The sequence below is a fragment of the Ciconia boyciana genome, chromosome 1 (genome assembly GCF_034638445.1).
Source record: "Ciconia boyciana chromosome 1, ASM3463844v1, whole genome shotgun sequence".
NCBI classification, from domain to species: domain Eukaryota; kingdom Metazoa; phylum Chordata; class Aves; order Ciconiiformes; family Ciconiidae; genus Ciconia; species Ciconia boyciana.
Window position 1 is genome coordinate 195,441,670 of NC_132934.1, and position 24,262 is coordinate 195,465,931.

General features: G+C 36.6%; 1 protein-coding gene across 5 annotated transcripts in view; it reads right to left on the reverse strand.

The window, feature by feature from the left end:
• FRY (FRY microtubule binding protein) overlaps positions 1 to 24,262 on the reverse strand; it is a 256,233-nt gene that overhangs the window by 94,392 nt on the left and 137,579 nt on the right. For all 5 annotated transcript variants that reach the window (XM_072850395.1, XM_072850394.1, XM_072850393.1 and 2 more), the window contains exons 5-17: positions 23,966 to 24,056; positions 23,484 to 23,563; positions 23,286 to 23,366; positions 21,369 to 21,537; positions 18,786 to 18,878; positions 18,593 to 18,691; positions 15,951 to 16,052; positions 12,456 to 12,559; positions 11,854 to 11,962; positions 10,843 to 10,929; positions 8,923 to 9,094; positions 7,100 to 7,232; positions 2,580 to 2,687 (exon numbers count right to left, since the gene is read on the reverse strand). In XM_072850395.1, coding sequence (XP_072706496.1) covers positions 2,580 to 2,687; positions 7,100 to 7,232; positions 8,923 to 9,094; positions 10,843 to 10,929; positions 11,854 to 11,962; positions 12,456 to 12,559; positions 15,951 to 16,052; positions 18,593 to 18,691; positions 18,786 to 18,878; positions 21,369 to 21,537; positions 23,286 to 23,366; positions 23,484 to 23,563; positions 23,966 to 24,056 — 1,428 coding nt within the window. The remainder of the gene's footprint in view (positions 1 to 2,579; positions 2,688 to 7,099; positions 7,233 to 8,922; positions 9,095 to 10,842; positions 10,930 to 11,853; positions 11,963 to 12,455; positions 12,560 to 15,950; positions 16,053 to 18,592; positions 18,692 to 18,785; positions 18,879 to 21,368; positions 21,538 to 23,285; positions 23,367 to 23,483; positions 23,564 to 23,965; positions 24,057 to 24,262) is intronic.

Sequence of the window (24,262 nt, forward strand, 5' to 3'; positions counted from 1 at the left end):
AAACCAAACTGTGAATAGAAGAACCCATTAACCCAAAGATGTTATTTTATCTTTAGTGAAAAGAAAATATTTAACAGCTTTCCATCCCAACAACACAGCCCCACACAAATCCCTGGCAGAACAGCTTCTCGGGTTCTTTACAAAAACAGAGAGGAGCTGAAACCTCACCTCTTCAAAATTTTTTATCCTTGTATTGATTTTAGTCTCTGACCCAGAAAAGACACAATACTGTAATGCAGCGTTCTCTAGAACAGCAAAGACTTGCCCCCTGGGACTACTTTTTCATAATTGGGAGAAGCAGTCAATCTGGACCCAAATAAACATGGCATAGTATAGAGAATGTAGAAGCAGCTCTGGTGCTGGGGTAGTCTGGAGATTTAGATTAAGATTAGGACAGGTATAAATTCCTTAAACAGTTTATTACTTTATTCTCTGAAGCTATATGTTTGTAGACTGTTTTCATTCCACACTGTCCCAGACTAAATAGACCTAATTCTTTCAATCCACTGATCTTTCTTTCTCTTGTTCTCTGGTAAGTCTCTTCTTCAACTGCCATGCCCCAGCTTGGATGTTGTTCTCCAAATCAGGCAACCTTGATAATTATTAGGCCAGAAGAACTTTTTCAAAAATCTTTTAGACTTATTTCTATTTATACATGTGAATAAGGTTCACCTTGTAACAGAAACATCACTTTTTTGTGTGTGTTCAGTTTGTGATCCTGCTCTGCAATACTGAGACCCTATCCAGTTATTTCAACACCATGCTATACATCTCCTGAACCATGAACTGTCTGTTAACTGCTTTCCAACCTATTATGCATCCACTTACTTTTACCTAAATTGTGTTTACCTAAATTGTGTATAATTGCTTATACTTGAGTATCTGATTTGAAACAGTATCAATGTCTCAAAGATGCTGTAGCATGAGTACATGTAAGGAGATGAGAACAGCTTCCCAAAGGTCCTCTTGCTGGGGAAAGGCTGAGCATGTAATTGCTTCCAAAGTTGCTCTAGAGATGGTGTCCTCAGCTCCTCTTGATGTCTCACTCCTCACAGTCAGTCAGATAACCCAGCAGACCTACTGCTTGCATTGTTCCAGCATGGAAATTATTCAAGAAATGCTTACAAACTGATTGTGGGTAAAGAATCACAACTGACCTTTTCTGCATGAAGTTTGATGATAGAATAAAGATAGACCAGTGGTTATATTGACAGTTGTGAGACTTAAGGAGGGAAGCACCAATTTATGAAGAAATCCACATTAGTCTCCAAACTTTCTTAAGAGTAGTGATAGGTCTGACCTGGACAATCCTCTGTGATTGAAGAGCTGTGACCAGAGTGGATATATGCTTTCTACCAGCTCAATTAAGGCCATTACAAAGGATAGAAAGCAAGTTAAAAAATTGGATTAAAGGAAAACATGTCCTTTTTAATTTCCTTTAAGCAGAATTGATGTTACTATTTAATATGGTATCTGTATAATTTGATAATGTAATGATTTAAAACAACCCACAAGTGATTTATAGCAGAGGATGTAAACACAAGGAAATCAAGCTGGCCATGCACCACAGCACACCTACCCTTGGCTGCAATTTGGCTTGTTTGGCTGTCTGCACTCTTTACTGCTAGCAGAATTAATTGTTTCACTGTTCTAGCACATCACTGGGAGTTGGGTGTTCATAGAGCAGAATAAACTACTTTTGCATGTAACCCTCTGACTCCCACACCTGCCATTCATTACAGATGTTTCAAAAGCAAGAATGGAGTAGCAAAGATTGCTTTGCTTTGTCACAGTTACCTGAGAGCAATATGCTGCAAGGGCCTCGTGGCTCCATTTACCAACACAATCCACTTACATAAATAACACATGCTGGAATCTTTGACTTGCATACTAGAACTGAAATGTAACAGACTTTTCTGTACTGACCAGTACCTGTTATCATAATTATTTGCAGTAAGTCACTGATTTGATGTCCTGAAACCTAAACTGTTTTAGCTGTCATGTGTTGTAGACTACCTTCTTCAGTGAAGTGAAGTCTACCTAGATAAATTCAATGGACCCCAAGCAGGGAGGATATGAAATTTAAACTTATCTTTTTCTTTATTTTCTCATAGTAAAAAAAATAATTTATTTTAATTAAAATAATTATTATCAATTAGAAAGTATTTGGAAAGATACCACATCTAGCACATTCTGTTTTATCAAACAGACATGTGGGAATCATAAATCAAAACTAAACAGGTATCTCCATGTTTTTCCACTACAGAGAAAAGATGTTCTCTCTTGTTAATTAGAATGCTGTGATGGTTAAAAAAAGGCAATAAATGGTGAATATCATGTAATCTACATACTGATGGAAAAGAGTTCTGGATGACATATCTACTCCCTTATAAAATTAGGAGTATATAATATAAACACAATGCTTGTAAAAGGATGCTAGGACTTCTATGTCTTATCCATTAATATCAGATTACTTTTTTATAAGCATATAGTTTTGTCTAAGAAACAGTTACACATACTGTGGCTCAGTTTTTCATTCTGTTCCCCTTGAGCAGTCATTTAATGCTTGAACAGCTTACCTTGCCAGCAAGTCGATCAACTCAAGTTTTGACATTCCATCAGGAAGCAGCCGAGGAATAGCAGCAACACATGTTCTGAACAGATCAATTTTTGGCTTTCTTTCACCGCTGAAAAATTAAACCAGAATTTTGACTAAGCTTAACAAGTAACTGTGTTAAATGATCCACCTAGAGTTTTTCAGAAAAGGGCTGGACATAATGGAGTGCCAGAGGCCTAGTAAGAACATCAGGACAGAAAACTAGACCCTATAAATAAAATAAGAAGGAAACATGAATAAATGTTTCCTTGAATAAATGGTTTCGGTTTTGACATTTTTCATGCATCATATCTATGCAGTGCTTGAAAAATCAATTATTATTGACTTATTTGTTTCTCTCTGAGACCAAGTGGCAGATATATCAAGATGGTCTTATAATGCAGGGGAGTTCCTCCATCAAGATCAGCATTTGCATGATGCAAGCTTCAGGTGAGGCAATGAGGAAAAAGCTGGGGTGTTCCCCACCACAGGGCAGCTATATTACACCAGCTGTATAAAGCAAATAGCAGATATGTAAGAAGCCCAAATAACAAGACTGAAGATCCAGACAGTTGCCCTCAATAGGGCACACATCTATGGAAATCGCACACCACACATGATTACACTGAAAAAGAAGCATAATTTAGAGGTAGGTATGGCCAGAGAGTTTCTGTTGATCCTTGCCTGAGATAGCAGCACTTTAGCAACCATTATGGGCTAAAACATGTTTTAGTACCCCCAAGGCTGCTCTGATCTGTGGAATGGCTCAACTGCTCCCTAACAGCCTGGGAAAGTGGTTGAGTCTGAAGTTCAGCATGAACCAAAATCTAGGTTGGGAGTCCTTAAGTCTTCTAAAAGTAGCCCATGTTTCAGGTGCTGATTATTTTCACGACAGATGCAGTTGTTTTCTGACTTGTGTCCAATATTTTTGTAAGAATGCAGGTTAAAGAAGTCCTTCAGACAGACCCCAAAATGTGGGGTTTTATTTGCTCATTTTTAACTCAATGATCTATTATTTGACAATTGAGTATAGAGGAAATAACCAAAGCATAACAGCATTTCAAACTGTACAGTCTTTCCCACAATATTACTAATTGTTAGCCTGTAATATGCTTTGGAGGAATCAAAAAAGCAAGGTCCTATGTAGGGACCCTACTATAAACATGCAGAGAAAGACTGTTCCTGCTTTAATATGCTTCTGATGATTAAACTAGAAAAGAATTGGGGAAAAAGAGAGACACCAAGAAGCACTGTAAGCTGCTCAACACAACACTGAAATTCAGTGACAAAACAGAAAATGAACCTGATTTTCCTGCACCCCAGCCCAATGCCCTGCTTGCTACATTACTCTGCCTCTCCACCCAACAGAGGATGTTGCATCTGGATACCTTACTTCTGTGTTCAGTCACAGAGAAAGCTTGAATGTAATACCATCTCACAAGTCTAAAATAAGATTTATAAAGTAACACTGAGCATTCACTGAAATAATGGGTACAAAAAAGGCATAAACTGACACTAGGCTTACTTAATTCAAAGATTAAAGACAGTTTTTTAGTGAATACCATTCTTTCTCTTAACACCCTATATACTTATCAGGTTGGATAGGTATTACATCAATAAAATAATATGATTATATGATTTTAATCTACTGACTTAAATGGTACAATGAGGGGAAACTATTTTCACAATGAATTATCTCTGTCTCATGGTACCTGTATCCTAACAGATAAATCTTGAAAGAAGGTGTCAGCATTTGACTTGAAAAAGAGTAAAATACAACATCTCATCTGAGAATTTGGTTACAAACTTTGAACTATTACTGCTAATGCAAATACTAGTTGCATTAATAACTAGCGCAAAATATTATATTTTTATAGTTGTAAACCGTAAAGTGCCATTGGTAATTTTATCTGCAGGCAAACCAATGAGTCTTCCTTGCTGACTGGAAATGGAAAGTGAACTTTGCAGAGTTTCCTCATTATCAGTCCCCAGCAAGGGTAAACAGTTTGTGCATTTAAAATGGAGGCATGTAAAATAATAGTCTGAGAGGAAACTGTTATGAAGGCAAATGAGTAATTATTTATAAATATAAAATCTGTGGATGTTCTGTGGCTTATCAGCTGCTCAGAAGACTAGCAGGAGAAGATCCAAATCTGAGGTTCAAGTTCCCAACTTATCTGAGCTACCAGGCACAGCATGTGAAGTGTCTGGCAAGGGGGGGCCTCACAGGGCTCTGCAGTCATCTCTGGCTGACTCAGGATCCAACAGGATGAGCTCTGGATGAACACAGTGACAGCTGTCCTCACCTGGAAGCTTGTGTTTCCATACCAGCAGTATCAGATTTTAGTTAGGTGTTGTCAGCAAAAATATTTGAAGTACTTGCAAGAACAGGTTTGTATGTTAGAAAAATGGATGCCCTGTTCTGACTAGATGTTGGAAAGTAATTATAACCAGTATTGAAATTCATATCCCAGTGGAGGATGCCAAAGATGCTCCTTTGTCAGGATTTTAGTAAGACTCTTCAGAGTGGCATTTACTACTTCAACAATAAATGCTTAAAGGATCAGTCATTAAATATAGAAGCATGTCTAACACTGCAAAGAAAATTCCAGAATCTGTCTACTTTAAAATGTTATGACTATTCATTGCCTAGCTACTTCCCTCTGATTCTTATTTTATTTGTTATTAAAAATATCATTATGATATTCAGTTTATACAATAACATTAACTATATATAAACATGACAAAACCCATAACTTTAAAATACACATAAATGTAGTGTTGTATCTATGTATTAGAGCCCATAAGAACTCAAAATAAATACGTAACTCTAGTGAAGCATGAAGTTCTGTGAATAAAATGATAAGCAATTACATAAAAACAATATATTGGCTTTTGCAGTTATCATGCACAATGCAGTTTTTAAAAGGGCCATTTAAAATGCTGATAGTAACAGCTAATGATGCTTTTCATGAGTTCACATGATTTTAGACTGACTGATAATTAAGCATCCCAGATATTTTTTTTGCCTTGGAAGAACAAATAAAAATGTGTTCTAATGTGTTTTTCCTTTCAAGTGTGTATATTAAGTTACAGCTCACCTGGATATAAAGTACTACACAAAGATACAGTAACTTACAGGTCTAGATCTTCCAACCTGAAAATCTTTATGTCTCTGACAAAAGTTACTATCAAACCATAAGACTTCCTGAAATTTAAAACTCTTTAAAGTCTATTTGTTCACTGTGTCTAAAAATGAACAACACATTTGTGATGCTGAGAAACCGTAGAAATACATTTACAGCTAAGGTGAAGTACACTTCTTATCTAAGTGCTCAAGGTTTTACTATGTAATTATCTTTTGGGAGTAAGATGTGAGTTTCAAAACTCACTTTCCCTCTCGCAAAAGCCTGGATACCCAAAATGGTTATGAAAACTGGCTGTGAGCACTGAGCAGTATACCGGGTAGTACTACAAGAAAAATAGGAAATACTATTGGATAGTAATATTGGCATTTAATATAAATAAAGTAAGACAATGCTAAAGACACTAAGCTTACAATCTCATCTACACAGTCACAGCAACAAGGGCAGAGGAATGACATTAAAACATAAAGATTCTATCAGCTGTAAAAGGTAGTTGAATTTGGCCAGTCACTACAGTCTCTTTACCACTCAAGGTATTTTTAGCAAGTTGTCTTTTTTTTTTTGACAGTATATGAAAAAAAATCATCTCAAAGAGACTAATGTCCTTTTCATTACACCTCAAACTTTTTTCCAAGGCTTGTTTCTCTTCTAGCATGTCCACCCCTCTAACAGGAAAGACATACAAAGTCTCCTTACAGTTGGGATCACTACAATCCGTGCTCTGCATGTGTCAAATGATGTCTCTGTGTCTCTAAAGTCTACTAGATGTCCACTTCACTAGAACTCTCTCCAGGAAACTTCCCTCATTAATAATTTTGGATGTGAGTGTAAAATGCTGCTGTTCAACACTGCTTGAGATGTACTGGTTTGACTCTGTTCCAGTGGGGTACTGCTTAAATCCAAGACTCTTATCACAAAATTACTTGGATTTTTAATTAAGATTTTATTTTGATTACAAGCATGAATAGTAATGGTAATTTTGAAAGATTATTATTAATAGGGATTTACAGAATCTGTTGCATTCATTTTGAAGTTCAGTGATGCAAATATACCCTGAAACAGTGTTCTGAGAATGGCTGACAGGTTTTGCACTCTGGGCTTTCAACTTTTACCATCTAAACATTCATAGGATTCACACGTGATTTTGGCTACATCAAAAGCATCAGTTCTATTCCAAACACTGCAACATGCAAAGTACAATCAACTTGTCATAAACTTTTTCAAAGTATATGCTTATTAAGTTAAATGTTCCTGTTTCTTGCTGTTTCTCTGATGACTCATGATAGACAGAAATACAGAAAAAGTTCTGAAATTACATCTCAATACTTTATGGGATTTACTGTTCTTTAGCACTCACGTAATCATGTCTTCAGGTTCTTTGTTAAGCATCTGTATGTTGGTTAGCATCATGCACCGCCCCACTTCCTTGTCAAGATGTCTGAGTATGTTGTCCACGGCTTTTCTTACTTGTGAATAATATAATGACATACCTGCAATAATAGGCATTTTTGTATAATTTGGGGTATTTATAGATACATATATTTTGAAAAAGAAAGCTGCTTACTCATGCTGTGCTGCATGAATTAAGAAAAACGTTTTCCTCATGAGATAGCATATTCCACTAGTAATGATATCCTGATTCCAGAATATGTTGCCCTCTCCAAAAAGAATGCTATTGTATGTAAAAATAGCCCAAGAGATATATATACACACACATTTTTCCTGGAGAAAAAATTAAAAAATACCTAGTCAAAATATGTCCCTACATAGTCAAATGAAGCTGCACAGCTTGCCAAGTATACAATATATTTTGTGACTTTTCATGACAGAAGTAAAAGCTCTGATCCAGTAGCAAGGTTTAAAAACTACAGGCAAAGAAAAAAAAGGAATCTGAATGAGCTCTCCTAAAATTTATTTGGTATGGAAATTAACGGCATGACATTTTAGGTGAAAAACAACATTAGACATACAGCTTTACAGCAGCTGATGGACATCAAATACTTTAAAAATAAAACTTGAATTAACTCTTTTTCTATATTCATCAAAGGCTACATTTTTAATTTTCTTAATGAAATTTTAAATATTAACACTGAGCAATACATTTTTAATCATCTATTCTCTAGTCAATTCTTTTCCTATTTGATAAAGACAATGTAAGCTTAGAATTTCAAAATGACATCAATTTTCAGATCTGATATGATCAAAAGTTCAATGGCAGAGTGGAAGGCAAAAGAAGATACAGGAATTACCTAGCTTAATCTTACAGGATATACATGGAAACTAGAATATTGTATCATAAAATAGTGAAGAAATTCCTCATAAAGTATAAGAATTCAATAGTGCAAACATTTATTATCAAATGCATGAGAAGTAACCAAAATGAACTGAATTAGTGACAGCACTAAATACTGTCTGTTGTACATTTCAACAGCAGTGGGTCTTACATTGCTTATTTTCTTGATATTACTACAATGACCTAGCAAGAGTACAACACAGGTCTTTGGCACTGGTGTAGAAGTATGTAGACTTTGTTTCATTCATGTAACTTCGGAGACTTAACGAAGTGCTAAGGTGAGTAGCCAAATTTTCTTTTTTGCCAGCAAAAACAGGCACCTTCAGGGCATGATACAGAAGCTCTTTTCCTACAGCACAGGATTCTCTCTCTACACTGACTATGAAGGAAGCCCAAGGTAATGGTGCTTTTAACTTAGGCACTTCAGTTCAGCTTTATTTTACATTTAAAAGTTTCTGCTATTTTCAAAGTTTCACTTGGCGTGAGGTACTGCAATTAAAATGAGGATATCAAAGGAATCTGCTGTTTCAAAGCTGTTACATTTTCTGAGCACAGGCACTGTTTCTAATAAGATGAATATCCATGAATAAACACAGCTATGCAGCACTGAAAGAAGCTAATTCTTAACTATCTGTGTACTTAACCCCCCCAGAACACAGGGTTGCTACCACTTGTGTAGCACCGAGGACTTTTCCAGAAAGTAATTAAAAAACCCAATATTTGTCAAACTAAACCATATATTTCATTAGAATGCACAATAAAGTAAATGTTTACAATAAAGAAATCAATTGAATACGTAACAATAGTAAATTAGTCTGCTCAGATACTGAAGATTTTTTCACATTAATTCTCATCCAAGTTACTATATTGTCCATTCTCTTACTGACCTATCATTTTAGCTTCCTCCTCTGTAAGAGTTTTGCTCAAATATGTTTTCTTCACTCTGAGAGTGTTTCCAGAGGGAAGGACAGCTCCAGTCACTGGCATCGGAGGTTCACCATCTTTTTGCTGCAAGCTGTCAGCAATTACCAAGAAAGCTCTCAGACCAATATTCATTCTCTGTAAAGTTCAGAAGATGAATGAGTATCATAATCAAATAATCATATTCTACTCATATTCTTCAATTACTTTGAAATTTTGAGTATGTACTTGCCAGCATTTTTTCTGTATCTCTGCTACATTGACTAGTTTGATATATTTTACAAAAAACACCCATGAAATAAATTGTGAATTCATATCTGCACTATGAGCAGTGCTCTCCCCTCTCAAAACTTTATTTCTAATTATTTTCATTAGTACATTATTGCTTTATCTTCAGGACAAAACACGTGGATTTGACCTTGAGTTTAGTAATACATCTTAACCGGACCTTCAGTTAAACACAAATGTCCTACGTAGTCATTATGAAAAAAGATCAGTAACTGTCTCAAAAGGCCCCAAAGTTGACCATACTGTGTGAAAAGTCTGGAATGGTGCTCAGCGCCGAAGCTGCAATGTGAAAACACCAGGAAGATGAGGCTAAGTGATCTGAATGTCTTCAGGGAATTCACCAGAGGAAAACTTGCAGGCTTTGCATTGCAACAACTGAAAGACCAGAATGTTTCAATTTCCCAGGAACATATTCCAGGAACTCAGAGGCTGTCCTACTTACAGTCTCCCAGAGGTGCATTTACATAGATTGTGGGTATTGTTTTAGAATGCTAAAGTCTATGTACATCAAAAAGTAGCTCTATTATTTCACTGTTTTTGGACTTACATTGTTGTTAAGAAACAGTAAAATTTCAGCTGTTGATTCATGAAGAAGGTAAGGACCATGTCCATTCCCTATAAGCTCGGCTTCATGCAATGCTAATACACTATGTCCTTTGTAGGACCTTCCTCAGTCAATACTGCAGGTGACTCTGACCCAGAATGTGGTGGGGACTGCCTGCTCAAGAATTCTGTTTCATTTTTCTTTGCTGAAGAAAGATGAAAGCTGTGCTCAAAGTAAAGCTTGCCTGTCACTTCTGCTGCTTTTGACAGTAAAAAGTTTAATCTACTTTTCCAAATATTTTTTGTATCAAATATAATTCTTGTAAGGTAAGTCATTCTGTTTTAACATCTTAGTGAATAGATATGACTGCAAGATTAATATGGACATATTTTATGAGGTGATCACAAATGCTTTTTATTTTTCATGTGTTTATTCTTAACTTTCAAATGAAAATGTTTTCAAAATTATAAGAAAGTAAATTATTTTCAAGATAATTTTTCATTATTTTACCACATTTTTTTTTTTTATAAAGTTTTTAAACTTTCTGATTGTTTTCTCTAGGGAAAGCACTAGGAAGCTGACTCATGACACTGATGCTAATAGAGCTTTACCAGTCAGAGTGGTAAAACTTTACTAGAGTTTTTTCTTTTTTGTCATCTTCAATTCTTCTTGCATCTTGTAGTCTTTTTCAGTAAAACTGTTTTGAAAAACATTGAAATTGTTACAGAAAATTTATTTTTATAGTAAAATAGTTTAAGGCATTGCATATAACAACAGCAGAGTGATACGGACATACTGTGATCAATAGTTTTATTTATATTTTTCTTTTTGTTTTATACATTTGCACTACATACACTGAGGAAAAATGAGATACGCATAAACAATGTGACATTTCACAGATCAAAGTCCACAGATGTATTTTACCCATAAATCAAGTTCAAGATTTGGCCTGAAAACTGGACAAAGGTGAAAGCATGCTTAGAGTATAACCAGAAAGTAAATGTAGCACAATACAGTATATACTAACTGAAAAAAATGCAGATGCACATCATACCTCAGGGTTGAGACTGAAAGCTTTTGCTGGTTTTCCAACACAAAGGAAGTCAAAGATAATTTCTTTCATTGCAAAATCTAAACGTTCCTAAAATAGTAACAATATTGCAAATCATTAAGCTGCTCACTTCTGCTACTTATTTTTGTTAAGGCAACAGAATGCTGAAAACCAGTTTAATCAGGATTTATTTAAATGTACAGAAAAGCAGATTTTCAGAAGTATGCAGAACATATTATCAGATCTAAGCTTTCAACACTGCTGTATGTTGACAAATTCAAAAATTTATAACATTTAAATAGAAAATGATCCATTTTGGAAATAAAGCTTTTAATTATTTCATTTAAACTGTGGTAATTATGGTACTAACATAGTATTTTATATAAAAGAAGCTTGTTCACAGATGGCACAGCTCAGGGAAGATTTTAAGCATCTGTTTAATTCATTCCTATTCAGAGACTTTAAGTATGTGCTTAAGTGCTTTGCTCAATGGGAATGTTTTCTGAATTTAAGTAATAATAGAGATAAAACTTCCAGCACTGAAGGTTAGTTTATTTTAGCAATTCCTATTTGAACTGATGAGAACTGAATGTGTCAACTACATGCTGAACTTGGTTTTCCTCTGACTTACTGCTTTAAAAGCAGTGCAACTCGTCCTATATAGTAGGAATGATTCAGTATCAGGACAAAATATGGCTTATTATTTTGAACTTAATTATTGCCAGTCAGAGCATTTTCTGACTTGCTGGCAATTCCAAAAACCGACAAAAAATACATTTGAGTTGAAATGAAAATATTTTTATTAATTTTCAGTGGAATGAAGTTAATCAAAATCTGTTGTTCAAAAGAAGTCTGTCCCAGCTCAATCTATAATTTTATCATTGTCTAGATGAAAGATACTGACAATGGGGTTGCAAAAAATTCAGACAATGGAAGTTTACTTATTTGTTAATTTGTTATTGGGAAAACAAGTTATTCATTAATTGGAAAGACATATGCATGGTTCTCCCATACCTGTGCAATAAACTGTATTATCTTCACAAAGATGTTTAGAGGCATATCTCTTGGCACAACACCACGGGACCCTTTTGGGAAAAGTGTTGTGACAATAGTAATAAGTCGACTGTAAAAGAAGGAAAAAAAGCATTAGACATTTCTGGACCTTGTAGACCTTTACTTACTATGAAACGTAAATTGGAAATCCTACTCCATTGAGAAAGACTAGAATGTATTTCCTTTGAAATGAAAATGTAATGGGGTATCTTGTTCTGATCCTTTGCTACAAATTCAATGTAATTATTTTATTTCATTACTACATTACAAGTAACAATAAACCAGTCAATGACATGCCACTACAAAAATATTTCTAACTTTAACCAGGCAAAGAGTGATTTTTAGTTCTTCCAAAAGCAGAAACACTTTATACAGTAATTTTAATGGTTGGAAGAATAACTGACGGTGCCACAAAAGGGAATATTTTGTTGCATACAGTTGAGTTTTTTATTTCACAACAGGAATAGGTTCAATTCAAAGGAGTTCAGGAGAACTATAAAACCTCTTCACTGGCAACATCCACTCTACAAGGCCTGATTATCATTACAAATACAGCATCTTACCTTTGGGTAGCTGTGTTGCTTTCACATTTAATTCTGATCATGTAAACCCACAGTAGTCTGTACAGAGATTCCAGTGCAACTCGAGCCATTTTTGGGTCCTTATTCTAGAGAAATATATAACGTAAGAATAAACTTCAGGCACAAATTAGAAAGGAAGTTCTGCACTTAACGGATGTCAAGGTTCAGAGTTTTTGTAATAACAGTACAAAAAGATAGAGCCTCATAGCTGCCCAGTACCCCATTCCTGTAGCTGCAGCATGCTTATGCATCTGACCTACCTTTCCTTAAGTTGTCAAAAAACCCAAGTATCAAGTTAGTTAAATTAGATATGTTACAATTTAAAATCTCTATTTGAAAATCACCTCAATTTGACTCTGAAAAGTAAACCTCATCTTCAGCTGATTGTCAATTCAAAAGCTGTTGCCCTATGGTGGAGACCTGGTATGAAGAACACAGCAGATAAATAAATGTACTGCACATATTCAAAAGTGAAAGGTTAAAAATCTGTGGATGCTTAGGCTGGTCTAATTAATATGGCATCTGGGATCAGCTGGACTGAATTGGATTATCTGTCTGGATTGCTGTTTATTTTTGGAAACTTTTGAACTAGTACAAGACTGTCTTTGAGTGTCTTTGGTCATATGCAGTTTTCTGTTTCTGTGGCAGTTTTAAGGGCTTTCTGAGTAGGGTGGAAGTTTATGCAGTTCAATCAGATGCTTTCCTGCATGTTGGACCATCCGCTGGGTTAAACTCCGAAGGAGTCCAGTACACTTTGACCCGAGATAAGATTTGCCTGGCCCAACAGTACAAATCTCCATGGCAAAAAGCTGAATTTTTGTCTGCAGACAAATGCTGAGTCACAGATCAGAGACCGTGGTTTGATCAAAGAAACTACAACTAATACCATCAATAATTCTTGAATGTGTATTGGTCTAGGTCCTGCAAAATGAAAGGAAGACAACCTGCTAATGATATGCGATATGGCTACAACTTCCAACGTGGCATCTGTCACAAGCTTAGGAATAGGAACACTGTCCTTGGGTTGCAATTTCCATTTAACTCATTGACAACACATTTTATACAATAAAGCTTTATATGGAACAGGAAATTGAAAATCCTTTTTGTTTGTTATAGCAGCATACAATGGTTGTAGCACGTGATTAGAATAAGTAGTAAAAGGAATGACAAAGTTTACGTGGCCTATTAACCTTTGCAGGATTTTAAAATCGTAACATTTGTTACAATCAATTTGTTTAATAACCTGTTTACTTTCAACCCATTTTTCATCAGGTATCATCATGTCAGTCCTTGTAAATTTCAGTCCTAAGAATTTGATTTCTTCAACAGGTGGTGGAGTACGTTTATTAAAGTTTATTCTTACCCCAAAGCTTTCAAGCAAACAGCAGACACTGTGGCTAACTGAGTTAAGGTAACAAGAGCTTGTGTGGCAGAGGAGGAAGTAATCCCTATAAGCAGAAGTCCAAATATTCCTGCCTTGAATATGTTTTTGTAAATAAAGTTTAGTTAAATGTTCCACTTCAAAACCAGCATACTTATTAACTTTTACACTGCTTTCAACAGGACAGCATGAAATGCCCTTTGGCCAGAATTTGGCTGGGGTCAAATATTTCCATGTCCTGGCAGGAGTCTCCTTTATTAATTCAAGAGAAAAGTTTGTTTCAATAAGATCAGAGATTTGCCAGTTTATATTAAAATCAGAAATATGATTAGAATATAAACCTTTTAGCTTTCCCAGTGTATGCTTGACCTTAACGGTTTTGGGAAGGAGATTGTGCTCTATGGGGTGTAGAGGCTCTTGAGAAACCCGATCCATTATGTGGTTCATGGGAGCCCACAAAAGATCGTGGAGTCCCATATACTGTCTTGGTGTGCACAACTCTCCTTCTAACAGAAGGATTTCTCCTTCTTGTTGATCTAGCTCTTCTTTCAGCATTGTGAGTTGGGTTTGGGCTTTGAGGTGCCACTCTGACTGGTGAAGTGATTGCTTCAATGGCTGGGCCATCTCTTCCTCTGTACTGAGAAGGAGTGGCCAACCACGTTCTTAATTTAGCTATGTATTCAGCTACCTTACCTTCTCCCCAAACTAAAGATTGAATGTGCCACCACTTTAATCTATGAGTCCTATGAATCAAAGTATACGTCAACGAATTATAGGTGGCAAGGTGAATTCCAATCTGATTTTCAATTGGTAAGGTAGGAGCAACTTTACTTACATTTTCTCTCATGGTTTCAAATAATTTGTCAGGAACTCCCTAATTTTCAGAAAAATCTATATTCCCAGCTGGCTCCTCAGAGATCTTATGGCTGTAGCTGCCTTTTCTAAAGCTTGTATAACCTCATAAAAATCCATAAAATTAGTTGCAATAACAACATGTTTATTTTCTGAATCTCTTTGCAAATAAGGTTCTAATACATCTTTAGCAAAAGTAACTAATTCAGGTACAGGTGGAAAGAAACCTTCAGACAGACTATGAACATTTTGAAGAGCTATTCTAACAGTCAGATCCATATGAATAGAGTCAGTACAAATTGCATCATCAAGACAGAGACAAAGTACAGCAAGAAAGCAACAGCAATAAGGGATGTAATATATACCTTGTCGACAAGCTTGGTAATTCAACTTTTGGAGAACAGAGATTCCCTCCACAGTTTGCCTCTGAGCTGAGAAAGTGGTTGCATGTTCTACCCGTGCCGTTTGCAGAAGCCTCCTAACCGCTGGTTTATCAAGCAGCAGTTTGGAGGCCCTTCATTTGAGCTAACCAGTTGACTATGCTTCTTATATTGGCCTTTCCAGGTAGGCACACGACCATCCTTTCATATAGATCCACTTTAAGCGTGGAATGGGACAAGAGTTATTGTGCAACTAAAGGAAACATGGAGGAGTAGTAATGATGACTAGCATATGTGTATTGAACAGTATGTGCTGGCCAGGAACCACAGCAGATTGCAGTGGACAGTTAGTCTTAAAATTCAAAGATCTAACAAATGGTAAAGGAATAAGAATGGATATGTGGAGGAAACAGCTTAAAATAGTTTAGGTTTTTTTAATGCAACTTAACAGAGTGAAACAGGCAATGGAATCAGTGTCCTGCAATTAGTTCCATTCTGATAAAGTAGTAACAAGTGCTTGTTTGAGAATGCCTTTGTGAAAAAAAAAAAGCCAGTTAATATTGGGTCAGTTTTGGTATGTCACTTGAGCTAATAACTTTCATCAACAATTTTGCGTGTTTCACAGCTGTTTGACTCAGGCTTGGTTTGAGTTAGAGAAACAACAGAAATTCAAACTAGGCACAAGAATACTTTTTTGTTATTGAAAAAATCTGTGCAGCTAAAGGATTTGTACTGTCGGGAATAAAATTATGTATGGAATCAGATAATAGCAATAATTCAGCACATTTACCTAAAATGGATTTGCAACAGATCCATAGTACATACTGAAGTTTTAACACAATAATAAAACCAGAAGATACTAACCTTGAGATTGGACAGGCAGTTGTTGAGGAAAATATGCCATCTGTTTAAAAAGAACTGCTTCTGACTGACACAAAGCAGGCATGTTACCAAAGGGTACAAAGCCTAAACAGGAAATGGATGTCGATACCATATTATTTGCATGCCTACACAACATAAAAGTAACTTAACAGAGCTACTGTAAACTTAAAGCTCTAACTCCTCCATTTTGTGCAATACGTTAGCCAACATAAACACATTGTTAAGTAGTACAATTTAAAAGGAACCTTTCTCTAAAGCTGTTACAGATATGTTTTATGGATGAACTAAAAACAACCAAATGTCTACTTATAGCAGTGTAATAAATCCAAAGATGGGCCACAATTTTACAGACTCACAGGGCTAATTTCTGTCAGTTAACTGAGAAATGATAGCATGGAAATCACTAAATTTTATTATAATAACAACAGGACCCACTGAGATTGTTTGGACTCGTGAATGCTCAGATGCCTATTACTCCTCAAAATCTGCAGTCACAATATTTACTGAGAGACATATCAAACACCCTAAAGAATTGTATTAAAATACAGGCAATGCCTGGATCTGTTGGTAGTTACATCTTGCACAGTGAAAAATAAAAAGAAGCAAGGCAGAACGTAGAAGTTCAAATACTGGAACCTGGCCTCTTTGTCAACACTTACTTTGACGCTCATCTTGTAAATGTTACACTAAAAAAAAAAAGCTAAAATCCATATTAATTTTGAAACTGACTTTGCTATTTCAGCAAGACTTTTCTGTTTCAGTTGTCATGTTAATATACCCAATCAGGACTTTAAAGTTATTAGTCAAAAATAAGGTAACTTTATCTTAAAGACCAATGATGCTCAAAATTAACCCTAAAATTCTAACTTCAGTCACAGCTCAAAGTATAAATACACCATAAACCCCAACTTCTGTTCCTATAATATATAACATAAATTGTCTATAGCTCGGTTAGACCTAGTTTCTTGAGCAAATGACAAATGTACATTAATTTTTATTTTTGTAATATTCATGTCCAAAATACATATGGGAGAGGATAACTGAAGTCTTCTCATGGAAGACTTCCTTATCATATTAACATTATGACTATAATAGTTGAGTACTTGACAGGATCACAAAGATTAGTAACATCCCAAGAGTGTTACAACCCATCCTAAGGAAGAGCCCTAGGAGGGAAAATACAAATAATCTCCTGCAGTTTTGAAATTTTCTTCATTTACTATCAAGAGAACCTCAATGACTAGCTCAGATGAGACACTTTTAGATAGAAAATGAGGCAAGATGAATGCCCCCATCCTGCCTGTACAGGGAGCGCACTGATTCACAAAACACTGATCTTGGAAAGGAAGGTCCTCTTCAGGCTCTGAAGAGTGGGCTTTCTTCCTGGAAGCCTGAAAATATGCACTGCAGCTATTTCTGCCAACTGTTTGCCTTTCCCCTCCTCCTCCTCGCAATGTTTGTATTTCTAATCACACCCTCACAAGAATCTATTCTATTTTGTCACTTTTAACTATGTAGCCTCCAGTGTGGTATGTGTAGACAAGCAATTAAATGCAAAGCCTCAGCTGTGCAATCCTTTCTCAAGCACGTAGTATTGACTTTGGCAAGTACGGCCACCAGTTTGGGGAAGTTCTATTTAGTGTAAAAACTGTACAGCAAAGCTCTTACCCTGCTGCAGTTTCAACAATATTTTATTAACTCGGCAGAGTGGAACAGAGCCACACAAAAACAAGCAGAGTGAAATCAGAAATCCATCCCGAGTCTCCCACTAATTCAAACCGGATCAGGAGCGTGCTCCTGGGAATGCTCTGATTCTCCCCTGGGGACTGGTGTAACAGTGGCAGAGAGCTCAAGCACACTCCTGCAAGTCTTCCCAGCAGATTCACTAGTGCTAGTGACCAGCATTTGCCGAGAGCGCTGGGAACAGGGAAGTCTTTTTGACTTTCCCATAGAACGAGGGAGGATGAACGACAACTTTCTTTACTTAAAAGGTCCAAGACTTCAAAACGGATTAGCTAATGCTGCAGTGCTGACGTGCGCTGACCCAGTTGGAGAGACAGACTGCTTAAGGCGGCCAGCGTCAAACTGACTCAGATTTTCATTTAATTCAGATCAACTCATGCTTCCAAAAATACACTGCAGTGCCACTGTTCATCTCACAAGAAAAAAATGAAATAGGGAGCTGCACAGTAGCCAAGTTACGGATTTAAAAGGGCATGTGTTATACATTTTTTTGTTCCTACAATGTATTATTTAAGCCCCGTGAAAGAGTTGTTCCCACATGCCTCATTTGCTCTCGCTTGACAAGCAGTGAACTCTATTATTTCTCTTCTGCTCCTAATGTTTACACATAACAAGTATGAGAAAACCTAACCATTTAATAATCACAGACCCAGAAGCTGAAGACATCTGTTTGAGTCACACTGATTTTGATCATATGCTGAATAAAATAAATATGGTTATTTTCTGCAAACACAATAACCTTCCCTGCAAATAGAAATGTATTGGTTATAAAGCCTAATGCAGAAAAAAGTTTTGCAACTAATTCTGGGAATTTCCCAAGAGTCTTGCTCAGAGATATTTCTGACAAAAAGTTTTAGGCTCTGCTTCTTAGGGTTACTAACCAATGAGTGCTTCTTTCGTGAGGAAAGTTCAAGTGTTGTATCATACAGGCTTTCAACAAAGTTCCTCAGACAGGGGACATTCACTTCGTTTTTAACAGCCTGAAAGAAAATTTTACGTTAATAAAACACTATTTCACAAGCTGTTTTATCTAATTTAAAGAAATTATGCAAACAACCTGAAAAATAAACTCACAGCAGCTACGGGGACAAGAATTTCAACAAAAAGTCCTGCCAGTGCATGCTTTATATCTTTGTCTTTAACTTCAAGGAAATAATGTGCACATTCCTAAAACAAAACAAAACAAGAAACATAAATTATGTATCAGCTGGAATAAAGACCTCTAAATATTTGCTGAATGCACATGAAGTGTCAGTGACTATTCTTATCTTGCAAATCCCATGGAAAACATTTGTCTATTAACTTCTAAATCTGCAGTTTGCAGCAAGCACAAAGCAGGACATAAGTCCAGATCAAGAATCTGTTACTCTAACCATGATAATCCACAAACTCTCCACTGATTCCAGCTGTGCCCGGTGGTGTCCTGGGGATGGAAAGGGAGTTGGACTCAGGGGCTGCCCTCATGCCTTCTGTGTGTATACCTTCAGGAGCAGGAGTAATAGCCAACATGTACTGCTTTACACAATGCTCTGCGAGGCCAGAAAAGGAACATACTTCTCTGGTAAGACACTCAAGGGAAGGAACAATCTTACTGTAAATATTTCGGATAAATTTCACTGCTAGGATCCATTGCAGATTAAGGGTCAATACAGAACTGTGCTATGTGAGAGGGAAGAGACCTGTGATGCAAACCACCACAATTTTCAGCCTACAACTGGGGATTAAGAGAGGAAGTTAAAATGTACTTTTGTCCTAAGCATGCAGCAAGCTACTATCCACACAGCTGTGCTGCTCAGGAAGTGAGGGAGGGGAGATAAGCATCCACCCACTCCTGTGTTTCAGTACAACTTCTCTGAGAACAACAAATCATGTTGCTCCAGTTTCTTCTTCCTCTCTGGGTCCAAGACCCAAACAGCCACTGACATTACAAGGATGTTCCCCACTGACCTTTTTACCTGAACATGCATGCAGAGCAGTTTACACTTAGACCATGCATAATTTTTCCTGGCTGCAATCAGGATTCTACACCACATGGCTTCAGTCACTCCAGCCATTTCTGCTACACAGCTGAGGCCCCTATGCAAAGACAGTAGCCTTCCTGGGCTGCTTCTGCACTCCGTGATGGAAGACAGGCTTTTCTGGAGCTTGTTCCTGAGATTAGCTCACCCTTTGAAGGTGTCTCTCTCTGATAAAGCAGAGCTGGTGTGACAGAGCTTGTAGCTGAGGCACCGCATGTAGATAAACTAACAGGCAAATCGCCCACAGAATTGAACTGTAAGTATATTTCACCAAACTGAGCAAAACTGGTTTTCCTACAAACACAGTGCATTTTATGATGCATTGTAGTATATGTAAGAATTAATTTTGTGCTGAGATACTGCAGTCATGAGCAAGGTAGAGATCACTTGCATTCAAATTTTGAGGCTACTATATGGGAGCTTTACCACTGATTTCAATACCAGTGAACGATGGAACCCAGCAGTGCTGTGCCATAAAGCTGTGCCACAAAGTCGTTCACTTATATTAGTCACGTGCACTGAATACACACTACTTTGATATCTTGCCAGCTCTGGATAACTTACATTCAGTCAACACATATTAAGATGTGTTCATATAATGATGCGTAAAGTAAGAAGAAAAATGAGCTGTTTCTGTGTTGTTCAGTATGTTTTAAATATGTTGTTAAATATGGTTTAAAACACATTGCAAAATTGAAATAGAATGTGATTCCTATTCAGGACTTAGAGAAATGGCTCTTTGTGTCTGTACACATGTGTATTTGTATTCCAAGATCAAATCCTTACTTGTGGGCATCTAACATTGATTTTTTACTCCATTGACACCATCAATAAGCTGATCTTTACATGGGGGTTTACATAAAACGTGTATTTTACTGGATGACTGGCTACAAACCATGTAGCCATGAGGGTGATCCCAAGAAAAAATGGGAATAAAAACGTTAAGCTAAATAAACCTGCTAATGGAAGAGAACCCATTGTATATTACCAACAAGAAATGTGGCCTTTTAAAAATGTTTAAACATAAAAGATTTTCTTTCCTGTTACAAAATGATGTAATCTGTTAATTTAAAGCATTCACGATAGTCAAACTATGCTCTGTACTAGTGGCTCTCAAACTGGGTGGGTACAGAATGCACCCTACAGGAAGGGGGGTGAAGGGGTGCTGGAAGGAGATGACACATCCAAGGGAAACTGCATCCAGCTTTTGCCTCAATTCTTTATCTCTTCCTCTGTGTTCTTCTCCATCAGAAGTTGCTCTCCTCTCTGGCAACTATGTCAACGGTGGAAGATTCACTTTGGAGGCAGTGAGCAGGTAGGAGACATAGCTAGGCAGGGACACAGGGCAAGGAACAGCTGTGGGATGGCAGGGTGGAAGGTCTGGGGTCTGCAGAACCAAAACTCTTTGTTGGAGGGTGAGATGTAGGGACTAGGGGTATAAGGCTGATGAAAAGTTGGTATGGAATGATACACTCCAGAGATTGGAGACTGGAGCGCTGAGGGTCAGAACAGAAAGTAGGTCCACATACATTTATGTGGGAATGACATGTGGAAAATCTCCTGGAGTATTACAGGAAAGATGAAGAAGAGCCCATTCTGAAAGGTCTGGGAACCACAGTTATATACTTAGGAATTTTACCTGCATAAACTGAAGAGAAGCTTCAAAGTCCTCCACAGGATACATCTTAATGCGAAAGAATTTCATTCCCATTATAAGACTGATAATGCTTTGAACTACATATGGGCTTTGTTCTTTATGTCGTAACTCTTTTAACTCCGCCATGAATTTCTTCTTTACAGCAGGAAATCTATGAATTCACATTGATTAGTTACAAAGAAGTATAGATTCATATTTGAAATGTATTCTAAGGTATATAAATGGGGAAAAACCTAAAGATGATTCAACCTCAGTTGCAAAATACCATTTCAGTCAGGATGTGAAGAGATTTCTTTTTGTTTGGTTTTCTTTCACTTCTGATAAACTCAGAAAAGAAAACGAAGTGTACAGCCTGGTCTTAGTCCCTTTGCATAACCACATCTTTCCTATTATTTTCTTACCAGGCCCCTCTTCTACATAAGAGCTGCCAATATCATTAGAATAACCCTCTCACATGTTTTTCAAAAATCCAAGATGAAAGATAGCTTTCTTGCAAGTACATGCAATGTTTTCAAAAGAAAATGCTTAAATGATAACCATGAAAATATTCAGATAGGCTATTCCTCCTTTCAGGTTTTTTCTAATAGCCACTACAGTAACACTTAGTTACTTAGCCACTAAGCCACATATGTGGTTTATATAAGCCACATAACAGTCACTTAGTAACACTTAACACAATTTGGGATAGGGTGGTCTGTGACCATTTTTGGTCTCCCTCATGAGTCTATAGGAGGTGTCTTTTGAGACACACTATCCATAAAAATAACATATTGGAAGATCATCCAACAGGATGTCCTGTCCTTTTTGAGACAAAATTAAGAGAATGTCATTTTCATGAGCAGGTGTAGCACATAACAACCTGTTGTTATCGTTTCTGATAGGGAACACAGGAGAGCTGAAAAAATCAGGTTGGCAGGAAGAAGCCCTTCAGTGGTAGTAACATCTTAGCAAGGGCCTTCAGAACTGGAGGAGAAAAACAGTATTTATGGAGAACAGGTATATTTTGTCTTTGACAGTCAACTTGAATCTTTGGATCCAGATGTCACTTCCCCACTTCCCTTTGACTCAGCCAATTTAGTAGCCCAGGTAAGGCCTTAGCTGAAGTCTGTGAAAGTCATATGATTTCCAGGAACTCAAACTGGTTTGCTTACATCAAGCTAAAAAAATAAGTTTGGTTAAGTTGATTGGTCTTGCAGAGCAGAGTCACTCTCAGCAACACCAAGAAGTCAGGAGACAGAGATCACTGACATGACTCTATGACATGACAGAGATCACTGACATGGATCTATGCTATGGCAGTAAATTTCACCCTTCTGCTTAGTTTGTGTGATAAGTGTATGATAAGACGTTATATCGGGTACATGAGTTTCTGAATCCGTATGCTTCCAGATTCAAAATTTAAGACTGGACTCCACAAAGTGTTTTCTGTCTTTACTGTGCCATCTGCGCTAAGAAGTGCAGGATGAAGGATTCAGAAGCAGTTGCATTAAGTTCTAAACTGAAATAACTGCAGAGAAACTTTAAAATATTGCTATGTGGGAGTATAGCTATTTTTAGGTTTGCCCAGCTAGAGAAAAAATTAAAATTAAAATTAAAAATATTAATTAAAATAGCTCTCTTCAGCCCTTTGGGCTTTCCACAGACATCATCACTGAGATAAGAAAAATAATGCTGCTGTAGTCTAGTTGAACTTATTCAGTATCACTGGACTAGATGCAGAAAGCCTGTGATTCCCTAGAGTTCTGTGCTCTAGACCACCTGGATGAACAGAAGGCCAGTGAACTGAAATGATTTATTCCTACACTACCGTTTAAGAAAGTGAGAAAATCAGAATATTCATATGCTAAGCAAGTAAAACTTCTCAGATTTCCATTACGTATGGTATTCAATTTTACTTACTTTGCTTGAGCTAGAACACCTATTACTTCTGCATACAAATCTGCAACAATGTGCATATTTCCAGTGTTAGGACCAAGGTACCTAGCAGGAAACAAGAAAGAATTCTTGGCTGAGAAAGCATTCTGCTTAAACCACTCCCATTAAAAAATTCAGCGAATCATTTTTTTCATAGAAATTTTGTGTGAAAAGGAGCCTTACCCTTCTTTGTATTTAAAGTGCTTGAAAGCCAAGTTAATAACATCGTGTACCAAACTGTCTATTACAGGATGAAGTGGAATCTGAAAACACAAAGTAAAACATAACTGGTACACATTTATTACACTTCAAGCTGCATACCTTAGTGCTTGTATTATTCCTGGGTATCTTCCCTCACAAATATTATATCAGCTGACATAGCATCTAGCTAACAAAACCGCTGAAATGAGCCAGCCATTTAAAATTTATTTAGTATTGAAGAGAAACACTTAAGCTCTAAAGTATTGGCAAAGCAAAGTCTGTATGAGCACAGAATACTAGGTATCCTACAGGTGCAAGAAACACAGCAATAAACAAGCATGCAGGATGTATCTCATGTTTTTATTAGACTCTTAAAGATGGAAATAGAAAGAAGAATCCTAAAATTAGGTTGTATTGGTAATTTCCATAATTTATTATTTATGAATAATGTAAGAACTCCATACCTGTTTCAAAACTTCTATTAATACTAAAGAAAAAATAAAATCAATAGCCAGATCTCTTCTCTCCATTAAATAATCCCTCTGCTGTTCATCACTGCAAAATCAAAACAGGAAACACAATATTTAAGAGATGTGTCATAATTCATATTATATGCCTTCCTCAGTTACAAAAATACAGATAACAGGGGATTGTGTTCTACTTTTTAAACTGCAGTCCAGCATTTCAGAAAGTAATGCACTGATATGCTCTTAAAATCTGAGATAAATAGATCAAATCTAACTAGTTACTTTCACCTTCTT